The sequence below is a fragment of the Crocodylus siamensis genome, chromosome 4 (genome assembly GCF_052110815.1).
Source record: "Crocodylus siamensis isolate JL-2025a chromosome 4, ASM5211081v1, whole genome shotgun sequence".
Taxonomy (NCBI): Eukaryota; Metazoa; Chordata; order Crocodylia; family Crocodylidae; genus Crocodylus; species Crocodylus siamensis.
In genome coordinates, this window is record NC_143398.1 from 111,945,308 (window position 1) to 111,960,139 (window position 14,832).

The 14,832-nt window shown below is 49.7% G+C and overlaps 1 protein-coding gene across 6 annotated transcripts in view; it reads left to right on the forward strand.

The window, feature by feature from the left end:
* Positions 1-2,816: 2,816 nt before the first annotated feature.
* Positions 2,817-14,832, forward strand: part of DDX11 (DEAD/H-box helicase 11) — a 32,479-nt gene continuing 20,463 nt past the window's right edge. For 3 of the 6 annotated variants that reach the window (XM_090043371.1, XM_090043372.1, XM_090043376.1), the window contains exons 1-7: positions 2,817-3,181; positions 3,265-3,480; positions 7,366-7,452; positions 10,303-10,460; positions 11,984-12,029; positions 13,147-13,254; positions 14,039-14,126. In XM_090043371.1, coding sequence (XP_089899497.1) covers positions 3,023-3,181; positions 3,265-3,480; positions 7,366-7,452; positions 10,303-10,460; positions 11,984-12,029; positions 13,147-13,254; positions 14,039-14,126 — 862 coding nt within the window. In that variant the 5' untranslated portion in view covers positions 2,817-3,022. The remainder of the gene's footprint in view (positions 3,182-3,264; positions 3,481-7,365; positions 7,453-10,302; positions 10,461-11,983; positions 12,030-13,146; positions 13,255-14,038; positions 14,127-14,832) is intronic. The other 3 variants (XM_090043373.1, XM_090043374.1, XM_090043375.1) reach the window with 2 other exon arrangements.

Sequence of the window (14,832 nt, forward strand, 5' to 3'; positions counted from 1 at the left end):
ATCCCTCCTCAGCCTTCTCTTTTGGAGGCTGAACAGGTTCAGGTCCCGCAGCCTGTCCTCATAGGGCCTGCCCTGCTGCCCCCTGATCATATGAGTGGCCCTCCTCTGGACCCTCTCCATGCTGTCGACATCCCTCTTGAAGTGTGGCGCCCAGGACTGGATGCAGTACTCCAGCTGTGGCCTGACCAGTGCCTTATAGAGGGGGAGGATCACCTCCTTGGACCTGCTCGAGATGCATCTGTGGATGCATGCCAAGGTGCGGCTGGCCTTCCTTACTGCCTCCCCACACTGCCGGCCCATGTTCATCTTGGAGTCAATGATCACTCCCAGACCCCTTTCCGCCTCCATGCTGACAAGAGGGGAGTTCCCCAGCCTGTAGGTACGGTGCCGGTTGTTCCTCCCGAGGTGCATCACCTTGCACTTGTCTGTGTTGAATCCCATCCTATTCTCATCTGCCCACCCTTGTAACCTGTCTAGGTCTGACTGTAGCCTGTTGCATCCTTCCAATGTGCCCACGTCCCCCCACATCTTAGTGTCATCAGCAAATTTGAACAGGGTGCTTTTTACCCCCTCATCCAAATTGCTGATGAAGACGTTGAACAGTGCGGGCCAGAGGACCGAGCCCTGCGGAACCCCACTGCCCACGTCCTTCCAGGTTGAGAAGGACCCATCCACTACCACCCTCTGGGTGCGGCCCACCAGCCAGTTGGCGACCCATTTGACTGTGTGGGTGTCTACACCACAGCCCCCCAGTTTCTTAATGAGAACGGGGTGAGAGACAGTGTCAAAAGCCTTCCGGAAGTCCAGGAAGACTATATCCACTGCTACCCCTGCGTCTAATGTTCTGGTGATCTGATCGTAAAAGGCCACCAGGTTGGTCTGACAGGACCTGCCACTGATGAACCCATGTTGGTTGCCCCTAAGCATGCAGTCCCTTGCTGGCCCCTCCTGGATGTGTGCCAGCATAATTTTCTCGAACAGCTTGCCTAGGATCCAGGTGAGACTAACCGGCCTATAGTTTCCCAGGTCCTCCTTCCTGCCTTTTTTGAAGATGGGGACCACGTTGGCCCTCTTCCAGTCCTCTGGTACCTCACCAGAGCACCACGAGTGCTCATAAAGTTGTGCCAGGGGACTTGCACTGACCTCGGCCAGTTCCTTTAGAACTCTAGGGTGGAGATCATCTGGGCCGGCTGACTTGAATATGTCCAACCCCTCCAGAAGCTCCCTAACTAAATCCTCGCTAACCCGTGGCCCAGGTGTGCCTCCCCTGGGGCCCGAGGGGGGCCCAGCAGGGAGGTGGCTGTTCTGGTCCCTACTTAGGAAGACGGAGGCAAAGAAATCGTTAAACATGTTAGCTTTGCCGTCCGGTGTGACAATCAAATTTCCCAACGCGTCCTGCAAGGGCCCCACATTACCCGGGACCTTCTTTTTAATCCCTACGTATTTAAAAAAGGACTTCTTATTGTCCTTAATCTGGGAAGCTAGCCCCAGTTCCATCTCTTCCTTGGCCTTCCTAACTACCCCCCTACATCCCTGAGCAACTACAGAATAGCCCTCCCTGTATATACCCCTTCCTTCCATTGGGTGTAAGCCTCCTTTTTAGCAAGGAGACATTCCCGGATGCTTTTGGTGAGCCACGGAGGCTTGTGTGCTCTCCTGCTCCCTTTGATCCTCGTTGGGATTACCTTCCTTTGGGCTTGGAGGATCGTCTCCTTAAGGAGCGACCACTCTCCTTGGACACCTGGCTCCCCTCCCCTCCGGGACCTCAGCACTTCTCCAACTATCCTCCTTAGCTTGTTGAAGTCTGCCCTCCTAAAATCTAGGGCCGCTGCTTTACTGCATGCCTTTGCCACCTTGTGCTGGATGGTGAATTCCAGCAGGCGATGATCACTGTCCCCCAGGTGGTCGAGCACCCGCAGCCCCCTCACCAGGTCATCACCTGTGGCCAGCACTAGGTCCAACAAGGCGTCCCCCCTGGTGGGGCTGTGCACTTCCTGGGTTAGATGGAGGTCCTGCACTCTGGCCAAGAACCTACATGAGCGGTCAGACCTGGCTGACTGCTCTTCCCAGCAGATGTCCGGGAAGTTCAGGTCCCCCATGACTACCACATCCTTAGCCTTCACTACCTCTGTGAGCTGACCCAAGAATTCCTGGTCAAGCTCTTCCCCCTGGTTGGGAGGTCTGTAGTAGACTCCCACCGTTAAGTCCCTTTCCCCTAGGGTATCCTAGGGCAGCATTTCTTAACTCATGTATTGTGACCCAAAAGTGGGTTGCAAGAATTTCTGAAAGGATTGTGGAGACCTTGGCTTTTCCCCTGCCAGCTGGCAGAGTTCAAGCCTGCAAGGAGCTGCTTTGGCCCCTCCTATGCCCCACACACCAGGGGGTTTGGGGGTCAGGAGTGAGGGGCACTGCATGCAGACTGACTACTGATATATACAGATGGGTCCTGGTAGAAAAAAGGTTGAGAACCGGTGGCATGGGGAACACTTGGCTTCCCAGCAGTCCAGGCTAATTCCATGAACTGCCATTTAAACTTGTGTTAACAACTGCCTTGCCTCTACTTCTAGCCCCAGATACCACCAGCATAATCAGTCTCAGGTTCAACCACGCGGCTGCTTTTAGCCTCATTCCCCCTCAAGGTGTTGGGTACAAACGACTAGCACGTAAAGCACAGCATCCAGCTTACGGATTTTTAGGTTTTTGCTGCCTTGCTAGCCAGAGCGCACTAAGCTGCACGTCACTGCCCGCGCTAAGCACCCCCCGCCCCCTTCTCACGCACGGCCCTCGCAGGGAGCGCCGGGAGCCTGTACACGTCACAACTGCCGTCACATGCCGTCGCTGCGACAACCCCCCCACCCATCTCCCGAACGCTCACTCTCCCCCCGCGTCTCCGAATGAGAGCGAGGCGGTGGGCGGAGCTCATGCATGCGCTGCCACCGCCGGGCCGGGTGACGTTAGACGCCGGCGGGAGGGTGGGGCCTCCTGGGCGGTCCGTTTGAAGCGGGCAGCGGGCTGTGGCACAATGGCGGTTGAGGCGGGGACGGTCGTTGGCGCGCGGGAGGGAGGCGCGCGCTTCCCTTTCCCGTTCTCCCCGTACCGGATCCAGGAGGAGTTCATGGCCGCGCTGTACCGCGCCCTGGAGGCCGGCGGGGTCGGCATCTTCGAGAGCCCTACGGGGACGGTGCGTGCCGGGCCGGGGGTACTGCCGGCGTGCGGAGGTGTGACGTCGCGTGACGTCATGCTGCCCCCCTTCTCCCTCCGCAGGGCAAGTCCCTGAGCCTGATCTGCGGTGCCCTGGCCTGGCTGCGCGACTGCGAGGAGCGGAAGCGGCAGGATGAGGCGCGGCTGCTGCAGGAGCCTGAGCAGCGGGACCGGGAGTCGTCGCCGGGGGGCGCCCCTGACCCGGCCGCCGGGGAGCCGGCCTGGGTGGCCGAGTTCGTGCAGGGCAAAGCGGCGCGGGACCGGGCCGACAGAGCCAAGGTGGGGGTGGGGGCACTGCCTGGCCCTGAGAGAGCCTCTTGTAGCAGCAGGACTTGGGGATGGAGGGAACGCTGCTTGGTGGTGGGTTCTGGTGGGCACCTGTTGGCCCGAGACCAACGGGCTCCTGCTGCCTGCTGTCCTCAGATCCTGGAGGCTGTGTCCAGCCCTGCTTGTCTACGACTATCAGGACTGATAGTAGAGATATCTTTTATTAGACCACAAAGATTTTTGCAAAAAAAAATAGAAATCGTTATTTGCAAGTTTTTGGGCACAAACACCCTTCATCAGGCATTGGAGGAAAGGTTGTAAAAGTTCTCCTGGGTAGAAATGAAAGTTCATATTTCATAGGATTTCACAGAGGAGTTGATAGATGGAAAACTCCTCTGGGAGTTTGCAAAAATCTTGTTGGTTTAATAAAAGTCATCATTTCTACTGTGAGCCCTGATTGCTTTTTCCATTAGACCAATACAGCTAGTACCTGGATACCTTTCTATGATTATGACTGTCATAGAGCGGGGCTGCCCCAAGTGCCTTGAGATCCCTTGAAGGGTGCTGCAGTGTCACTGAGTCAAGCTGGGATCAGGCTTTGGGCAGGGGAATGGCAGAGGAAGGGAAGGGCAGGCTCAGGCTGTCCTTCAGATGTGCCAGAAGGCAAGTGCTGTTTTTGAAACAGCCCTGCTCCATCCACTGCAGGAAACTCCATCATAGAGGTTGAGAGCCTCAAGTTGCAGCAAGGGAAGCGTACGTTGGATGTTAGGAGAAGCTTTCTCACCAGGAGGGTAGTGAAGCACTGGGCAGCTTACCCATGGAGGCATCTCCATCCTTGCAGGTTTTTAAGATCCGGCGAGACAAAGTCCTGGCTGGGATGATTTAGTTGGGGATGGTCCTGCTTTGAGCAGGGGGTGGGACTAGGTGTGCTCCTAAGGTCCCTCCCAACCCTCATTTTTTGCTACAATTCTAACTGACCCAGGATTGGCAAAGTGGTGGATCTGGCTGGCAGCTGGGTTCTATTTTCCAGCAGTCCTGGCTGGTCTCCTTGGAGAATCCTGGAGCTCAGGGTCATGGCAGTGTGGGGTGCAGAACTAGGGCTTTGCCCCTGTCCAGCACAGCCCTGCACTGTCATACCTCTGCAACAAGCACGGGTTCCACAGGCATGGGCCTGTGGGCAGTGGATTGCAGCTCTGCCCCAGCCCTGCCCCATGCTGTCACCGCAGCGAGGTCTTGGCCCCAGCTGTGGAGCAGCTCCCTGCTTGGCCCCTGGCCAGTCTCTGTGGAGACCCCGGGAGTGCAGGGGCGTGACAGTGCAGAGCCAGGCCAGGCCTGGGCAGAGACCTGGTTCTGTATCCCACGCTGTCATATCCCTGAGCTCCTAAGATCTCCGTGGAGACCAGCCAAGAGCCAGGGCTGCTGGGAAATGGAGTCCCCTGTTCTAACTGCCACTCTGGAGCAGGAGTGGCCAATGTGCCCTGTACCCAGGTCAGATTCCCATGTGGTGATGAGGGTACTCGGGTAGGCAGCAGGGCTAACAGCTGGTCCCTGCCTCGGATTGCTAGGATAGGCCCTGCCCCTGCTTGTTGTGCCCCCAAATTCCCAGCATCTCTAGCAGCACCACAACAGGGGGCTATTCAGTTTAACTTACCTGCCATACAGCATAGCTGCAAAACACAATAATAAAGTGATTCTTGGCTTGCCCTGTAATGTTAGTGCAGTTAAGTGTGCAACGTCGCCACGTGATTCACAAGGCAAACCTGAGATTTCAAACAGGAATCCCTAGTGTCAAAACCATTCTTCCCTGTGGTGGCTTTCCTGAGTTCTTTACAGCAGAATAATTGCTCTATTACTTTTCTGTAGTCAAAATAAACAAATGGAAGCTAAGAGCTGGCATTTTCTCAGGGGTGCCTTGAGTCTAACAATGATTGAGAATCACTGCCTTAATAGCTGCCTGCTTTGTGACCTTGGGATACCTGCATGTCTTTCTGTTTCGGACCCCAGTGTAATTGTTCAGGGCTGTAAGAGACTAGCATAAACTACACCAACAGATTTACATCACTCCTGCCCAAAACTTCTGATCTGCTCAGTTGTCTCAGTTGTAGAGTGATGATATTATTTTGAAGGAAATCCAGGACACTTTCTCCCCTGTCTCTCCCTTGATTCCCTCACCTCTGACAGGAGAAGCGGTACCCAGCCCAGTCTGCCCCTGCCTCCAACTGCTGCTCAGGGGGAGCCAGGCTGGGCAGCTTTGGCTGGGTGGTGCTAATCCAGGACTTTTGTTTCCATTTTCACTAACTGGCTGGGATGGCCTATGAAATCTGGGACTGTCCTGGCCAAACCAGGATATATGATCATCCTGCTTAGTTGGCAGTTTGTAAACATCTATATTTACCCTTGTTTCTGAAGATTGTATCAAGTGTCTTCATTGTTCTACTAACTGGAAACGCAGTTTAAAATTATGAACCTGCAAAGAGGTGCATGTTCTGCCTAACTTTATTTTGAAGATTGCCCTGCCAATTTGTTGGGAGAACATTTAAGAAGGATGTCCTACTCCGGTGGTTAAGCCATTAGGTCAGGGGTGTCAAACATACAAGCTCTGGGCCTAGGCTATTGGAAGTGCTACTGCTCCTAAGCTCCACGCTGCTGCACGCCCCTGATGTTGCCAACTGGACAGAACTCTGTTGCTGGGCAGTGGCGTGGAGCTGCAGGTGTGTAGCTACACAAATGAGGATCTATGCAGCTGCACATCTCCAGTTCTGTGCCACTGCCTGGCAGCATGGAGCTCTGGTTGGTCAGCAGTGCTGGGGCGTGTGGCTGCACCATGTTCACACAGTGCAGAGCCAGGGGCATGTGTCCACAGATAACGAGGAATGTGCAGTAGCAGAGAGATGTGGCTGAACATGGCTCCATGCCACTGTACATCCCCAGCTCTGTGCTGCTGCCTGGCCAGAGTTCTGCACCACTGCATGCCCCTGGCTCATGAAATGTGTGCCGCTGGCTTTGCACTGCACAAATGCAGCTCTGTCCAGCTGCATGCCCCATAATACATGTTGCCACCCGCCCGGACCCACACGCTGCCACCCAGGCCCATAGATCCGGCTGAGAAGAAGCCCCCTCCTGTCTGGATCCAGCCCAGGGTAAAATTGACACCCCTGCAATTTGGTGGATGTCATTAGGTGAAGCTGTCAGCAATGAAACAAGGTTGACATGTAAACTGATTCCTGGTGCAATTGTAATACCATATTAAGGTGAATGGGATAATGCCCATGTCTTGTTTGGCAGGTTGCCTGACAGTGTAATCACAGAATTCTGATTATATTTGTGGCTTTTTGTAGCCAAAAACTGCATGTGCTTGTGCTCATAGAAGCTTAGGGTTTAGAAAAACATTTTGATAAACAGGGATACATCAGATCCTCAGAATTCACTGAATTTGGAAGATGTCCTGACCAACTGCTACGTGACTAGCTGGTGATTGTTAGTATTTGGATTGGAAGAATAGGGGACTGGGGGCAAACCGATACGATATTGTACTTTCTTAAAATTTAGGCTTTCAAGTGCTCATTCTTTCTCTGCTCAGTAGAAATAGTTCTTGGAATTCCAAGTGCTGAAATGAAGCATTTGCTGCATTGTGAATGTAACTGTATCGTAAGTTTGATGTGATTTGTTTTAGCAATATTTAGTTAAAGAAAAGTTCTGTAAAAGGGAAACTTGATATTATGCCCATACCATAATATCAAGTTACTGCAGGCCTGAGCCATGAGGCATATGCTAGCAATAGATACAGAGAGATAGGAATGGTGTGTTGGTGATTGTGAGCCAGGGTGCCTGGAGAGGAATTCTGGCTTGTAGGCCTAAATGAGTACATTTCTTTTCTCTGCTTTCTGTATGTTTTAGGAAGAACAGATCAAGAGGAAAAAGCGAGAAGAGCATCTTGAGAAAATTCGTCACAATGTGCAACTAAAATATGCATCTAAAAGAAAGGTGAGTTATCCCAAAGAGCAGACAGATGTCTGTACTGGTGGCTGTGTCCTGCTAACACTTATTTGTATGCATAATTTTACTTTGAATTGTTCTGTTGACGTCATTGAGACTATTCATGTTTAACTGTGTGGGAAATTGTGGCATTAGAGTCTTGAACTGAAAGGCGCAAATTACAGTTTGTTTTTTTGAAAATACACGTGTACACAGTTCCTCCCCTACTCCCCCAAAAAATCAAATATGACGTTTGGGTTTTGCGGGGAGGGTTAGAATATTTAAAAATGCCTAGGCTTGAATTTAAATTAATCTCTTGAATTGTGGTAGCAAAAGAAAACAATCATCTGTGGGTTTTTTGTGTTACTTTAAATTGTCAATTGCTCCAGTCAAGACCAAGACCTTATACAGGGGGATAAGGCAAAACGCAGTGTTTATTGATTACGTGAAGCAGATACATAAGCTTGGACACACCAGTATACAAACAGACATACACAAGCAGACAGACAGACAGACATAGACAAATATACAAAACTACTCCAGTAAGATATAATTACCAGCAGAAGTTACTCAGTGTTATCACTGGATGGCCAGTCCAGGCTCGTTGAGAGTGATGAGCCAGGGGGAACAGACTCGCTTGTGCTTCAGGAGGTTGCAGAGAGTAGATTCCCCATCATGGCTTGTCTGCATCTCACTTCTAAAGGGATTTCAAGTCTTTGTTCAGCATTGGGGTTTTTCCATGCTGTTTTTAATTAGAGGCTGTTTCTTACCCATCTTCTGGTTATCTCAGCTTGAGGTCATTACAGTAAAGTTGGTATCTTGGAGTTGGGATTTCAGTTTTGAAGCATTGTATAGTTGGTATCTCTGCCTTACAGCATTCTGTAGTTCAAATGGCAGGATATGCAAAATTCCTTCTTCTCACTATCTTTGCATCTGATCACAGATGAGTTCTTCAGCCACCCATTAATTAGCTTAATTAGTTTACTGTCTGATAAATCATACATTGGTGCCTTGTTGCTTATGCAATCAGTTAAATCTTCTGTTTTCATGCAAATAGTTATCATTCTTTCACCATTCACCCTCTCACACAGGCACTCACATACACAGGGCAAATGAAGTAGCGCCTCTTGATGTCTAGTCTGAATCCTACTCTCTGCCAACTTGTGACCGTTATTTCTAGTCACTCCTGGTAGTGCTCGGGGGAACAGGGACTCCCCCAGTACCTGCTGGTCCCCCCTGACTAATTTGTAAACGGCCACTAGATCCCCCCTCAGCATTCTCTTGTGGAGGCTGAACAAGTTCAGGTCCTATAGCCTCTCCTCATAGGGCCTGTCCTGCTGCCCCCTGATCATGCGAGTGGCCCTCCTCTGGACCCTCTCCGTGTTGTCCACATCCCTCCTGAAGTGTGGCGCCCAGAACTAGACACAGTACTCCAACTGCAGCCTGACCAGTGTCGCATAGAGGGGGAGGATCACCTCCTTGGACCTGCTTGACATGCATCTGTGGATGCATGCCAAGGTATGGTTGGCCTTCCTGACCGCGTCCCCACACTGTTGGCTCATGTTCATTATGGCATCAATAATGACTCCAAGATCCTCTTCTGCCTCTGCACTGATGAGAAGGGAGTTCCCCAGCCTGTAGGTATGGTGCCTGTTCTTCCTCCCCAGGTGCAGTACTTTGCACTTCTCAGTGTTGAATCCCATCCTGTTCTTATCCACCCACCCCTGTAACCTGTCCAGGTCCGATTGCAGCCTGTTCCTCTCTTCTAGCGTGTCCACTTCCCCCCACATCTTAGTGTCATCTGTGAATTTGAACAGGGTGCTTTTTACCCCCTCATCGAAGTTGCTGATGAAGATGTTGAACAGTGCAGGCCTGAGGACCGAGCCCTGCAGAACCCCACTGCCCACATCCCTCCAGGTCAAATAAGACCCATCCACCACCACTCTCTGGGTGTGGCCCTCCAGCCAATTTGCGACCCATCTGACCGTCTAGGCATCGACAATACAGTCACCTAATTTCTTAATGAGAGTGGGGTGCGAGACAGTGTCGAAGGCCTTGCTAAAGTCCAGAAAGATTACGACGTCCACTGCTACCCCTGCGTCTAAGGATTTTGTGACCTGATCATAGAAGGCCACCAGGTTGATCTGACAGGACTTGCCTCTAATGAACCTGTGTTGGTTGCCCCTAAACATAATCTCCCCTGCTGGCCCCTCATGGGCATGTGCCATGATAATTGTCTCAAAAAGTATACCCAGGATCGAGGTAAGACTAACTGGCCTATAGTTTCCTGGGTCCTCCTTCATCCCTTTTTTGAAAATGGGAACCACATTGGCCCTTTTCCAGTCCTCTGGCACCACACCAGAGCACCACGAGTGCTCGTAAAGCTGTGCCCAGAGGGGGCGGGGGTTAAAGGTAGTGAAAACTTAAGTTTGAGAACAAAAAGAACCAACTATAACTGATTCAAATACAGAGTAGACAAATAGGGTCATACTGTAGATCAGTGGTGCCTGACCTTTTTTCATTTCAGGCCAGATGGATGGCAGTCAGTCCATCTCCAGAACAAATCCAGCTAGTGAGTCTGATTTGGGGCTGCAAAGGGGACTGGGGAAGAGAAAGGTGGTGTGGGGCAGGGGGAAGGGAGCATGTCACCCCCCTGTACAATTTACTAAGTAATGAATAGTAGAAAAATGAATGAAGAACCTGAAACCTCTCCATTCTGCTGGGGATGTGGCTGGTAGCTGTTCCTCTGTCTTCTGGAGGACACTGCTGTCCTCTGGTCCATGTGGTATGGAGTGGTGGTGGTGGTGTTGGCACAGTCTGTCTTTTTGAGTGACTGATAGTCCCTTGTGCTAATTTCAGAAGTGTGAAGATGACGAGACAGAACGCCTTCTCCAGCTCAGTAAGGAGATCTTGTCCAAAGAGGCAGGGTCAGATGTTCTAGAGCAGCTTGATCACAATGAGGAGGAGCTGATCCTGGCCGAGTATGAGAGTGATGAGGAGAAGAAAGTAGGAGCCGGGTAAGGGCTGGGTGTATGGAATTACTCGCTAGGAACTTGATTCTTATATGTAGTGTGGATAATGTGGAGCTTTTCAGGTTTTTTTCTTTGGTGGATGTGTGGGTTTCTTTTTAGAAACTGGCATACCCTTCCTGTTAAATATGAAGTGATGTGCATGTCATAGTGGATCAGTGGACTGGATCTGGCCTGCAGAGCCCCATCATTCAGTCCTGGTGCTGCCCCTGGGTGTCAGAGTTGATTTACAACACAACATATGGTTTGGGACCTGCACTGTGTGCAGCGTGGGTCCTGGAATGGTTGGAGTGCATGCTACATGTGGCGTGCATCCCAGACTGGCCCCTTTTGAGTACTGCATGCAGCGCAATCTTGGAGTGGGCACTGTGTGCACTGGATCCAGCATATGGGGGGAGGGAAAAGGTGGGCCAGGATCTGGACCAGCCCTGTGTTCAGGGGCCAGGTAAGTTTGACACTCCCCATGTCTAGGAAATTGATAAACATACAGTTTTACAAAACTCCCAGTGCTTGAAGAGCATGCAATACTTCAGTTTCATCGTAAAGTCTCAAAGCCCTGGTAAAATGCATCAGATTCTGTTCCAAACTTAATGCCCTCAGTCAGTAGTGAGTTCTTTATTTTGTTAAACTGTTTTTGCAGAATCCCATTTGGCAGGGGTTTTTTTTTTTTGGCTTTCCTGACTTCTTTGTGTCCTCTGTGCATATGTATTGGGAGTTTTCTTTTTAATTGATGTACCAAGAAATACTGTAGAACTGACTAGCTGAGATGTGAAGCTCTGGCAGATGCCGCAGTTTCACCTTTATCTCTTTCCTAAAAAGTGAAAGTTTGCCCCCTGCTGTCCATTGTATTTACTTGCTACTCTTAGAAACTTGATTTTTAATATAGCCTCCGGGTCAGGAGTTTGGGGGTTTCATGTGAGAATGCAGCTACCTCACTTAGAATCTTAGAAAGTTAGTTGGAAGAGACATCAGGAGGTCATCTAGTTCAAACCCCTGCTCATGGAGCGTCCCTATCCAAATCATTCCATCCAAGTGTTTGTCTGCCCTATTCCCAAAACTGCACAACCCTGTTGCACGACTACAAGGGGGATAGCTTGAAGACACCAAGAGCACCCAACCTGCAACAGGTGAAGCAGGGAGATAGGGGCACTCTCAAAATTCCACCACTTGAGAGATCTAAGGAAGAGGATTGTGCCTCATCTCTCTTCCCCCCCACCCTCCACCATCACCCTCTGTGCTGCAGAGGAAGGCCAGACCCTCCACATTCTATACCAATTTGACCATGGGGGAAAATTCTTTGCATACCTCAAATTCAGGTCTGACCCTGAACAGTGGGGGCAATTCCCTTTAACCAGGAACCTCTGGATTGTAGTTCTAGCAGGAGTACCCCAATCAATTTGAATTAGTTTGTAGCTTGATGTTGATTTCTCATGAAAGATCACAGCCAGTGAGACCAACTATCTGGAGACTTGCTGAAAGGTAACTCTCTTGGTTTTTTTTCTCTGTGATAGGTTGGATGAAGATGATGATGATTTGGAGGAGGAGCATGTGACCAAGGTAAGATCTGAGGGATACTTAGCAGTGCTGCTTAAAAGAGAGCATGGAAAAGCAGCATTTGAGATTTTCTTATACCTATGGGGTAAGAAGTCACAAGGGAATTAGGATCTAAGCTAGTTTTTTTCTCAGTCTGTCAACTGCAACTTTATAGACTGCTAACAGCAAAGAATTCTGCAGCTACCATTTCCCTCTGTAAAATTTGCTCAGATCTTTTGCCTTGGGTTACTTGCAAACATATGCTATATGTATTCCAAGATGAGGTCTCCATCCCCATTCAACAAGGGAATGGAAGGAAAAAAACAGCCTCATCTTGACTTTGAGTACTGATCTGGGGCAAGGGGGAGTTGCAGCTATGCCTTTGACTCTGACTGGGGACTAGAGCCAGAATCGGAGCTGCAGCTGCCACCTGCCTCACAATGGGGCTCGGTCCGGAGCTGGAGCTGTTGCCACTGCTTCTGTCTAGCCAAGGCCGGGTAGACTCCTGTGACAGGGGAGGGAGAATTCAGGAGTTGTGGCTGGAATTTTCTAAATTCTGTCTTAGCAGGTTTTTTCCCCTCTTGTCTTTATTCATATTGATAGTGATAACACAACAATCTGCTAGTCTTGACTGGCTCAGCCTTTGAAAGCAGATTTCAAGCACAAGGTGGTAAATGCTTTGTTAAGATATCCCGTTGTCATTATTGGCAATCTGTGCATCTGGTATGTGAGGCTCTGATGTTGTCCTTGTCATGTTCTTCTGTTTAGCCCTTGCCAAAGGTGCTACAAAAAGACTCCTCTGAAAATTGGCTGAGCTGCTTGTTACAATTCCGTGTGCTTATGACGATGGCTTGATTTTTGTTCTTGTTTTAGTGCTTTGTTCTTCTTATAGGTGTCCCTGTTGTTGCAGGCCTTTACAGTACATTTCAAATAAAACTCTGGGAAGGAAGAAGGCAATGGGCAGAACTGTTTTACAATTCCACAATTGTTAAATCCTGTTAATGCCTCCAAGTATGCCCCACCTTGTGTTAGTGAGGCTTGAGTGATGATGGGCTGCTTGTCCTTCCTTTAGAAGGATGGCTGGAGGGAAGGAGATTGGCTTCATTTGTGTTTCTACGGCTGTTCTTTTTTTACACCACAGATCTACTACTGCAGTCGCACACACTCACAGCTGTCTCAGTTTGTACATGAAGTTCAGAAAAGTCCTTTTGGCAAGGAGACGCGATTGGTGTCACTGGGATCTAGGCAGGTATGCAGCACTCTAAGGTGCTTGGTAGGAAACTGAAATGCTCTTTCACAAAGAGAGCATCAGCACTGGAATCCGGAGATATGTGTTATGTATGAGTAAGTGTCCAGGAAAACAAGATATGTGAGACTGGCTCTTTCTGGGGAAGACAAACTAGTCCAGTCAAAAGTGGCATTGGCCACCATTTGCCCAGCTTCCCCACAATAAAGCAGATAGTAGCTATTCTAATCTTTTTTTAATTGATAGCATAAGTTAGGGTACCTTTGTGTCCCACAGCAATCATCAGGACACTTGCATTAACGCTTTTGTGCCTATGAAACCTATGATCTAGGGACTGAACATTTTAATTAAAAATTAGAGCAGCCATGATCCATGTTGCAGAACTGCATGGGCTTCATTTCCCATAGTTTGTGCTTTGGCCCCCTTGACTTAGTTTAAGAGTCTTGCTTTCCTCTTCTAAGTTGGAGCTATCACATGTGCCCAGACATGTTAGGAAAGCTGCTTATTGTTTTACTTCTGGTATTAGCTATTACACGTCCTCTATTAGGGGGCCCCCAGACCTCTAGATGTAAGCATGGAGCATCTCAGGGCACCTTTTACTGCTTGTTTGTAAGTTATTTTGCAGGGAGTTGGATCATTTTTAATAATGTCCCCTAGTAAAACATGCTGTGGACACCTGGGGTCAGCACACATACTGCAGGGTTAGCCTTGTGCAGTAGACTGATGGCTATACAGTAAATTAAAAGTGAGAGGGGGTCTCCTAGTTTTCACTTTGTCTCTGTCCCAGAGCCTGTGTGTGAATGAAGAGGTACGACGTCTGGGGGCTGTCCAGCTCATCAATGACCGCTGCATGGAGCTGCAAAAAAACAAACATGGTATGAGCACTTCCTGACCTGGGACACTAGGGAAACATCAGCTGCCAAAAGTGCAGTGCCCTCTGTCTGGCTGTTGAGGAAGCAGCACATGTAGGATACAGGAAACTTTCTGCAATTGCTGCCTTGTACTCTGTGAGCAGGGCTATGTGGACTGTGTCTTATGAATGCTTGTTTCAGGGTGGGAGATGGTCATCTCCAACTGGACCTCATAGGTTTTGAAAGGACAGGGGAGAAAAGACTTGTAAAATAGTTAAGAGGAGGGACTAGAAGTCAGACCTGGCTTTCTAGACCTGTTCACAGCTCAGCCACTGATGACAGCTTTTCTTTAAGGATACCCTCCACCACTTACCATGGCTCCATACTGAAGACTCAACAGGATTTTCCTCAGCTCCTAAAGGTTTTCTTTGGACCTTAAATCATGTAGCAGAAGGATAGATTAAGAGCCAAGGCACCCCTGCGTGCAGTCAGGAGACGCTTCCAAATTTACTGGCTCCACATGGAATGTGTCAGTTAGCTTCTTCTTGACCCCTGCTAGAAGACTACCTTTATTTAGGAACTGAGGCTTTTGGTCTGTGGGTTTTGATTATCTTCCCCACACCACCTGTCCTTAGGGTTTAGTGCTTTACAGTTTGGGAGAATAACTTCAAAAGCACGCAAGTGAGGTACAAGCCTCTGCCCCACTTAGAAGTTAGTAATACTTGGTGGC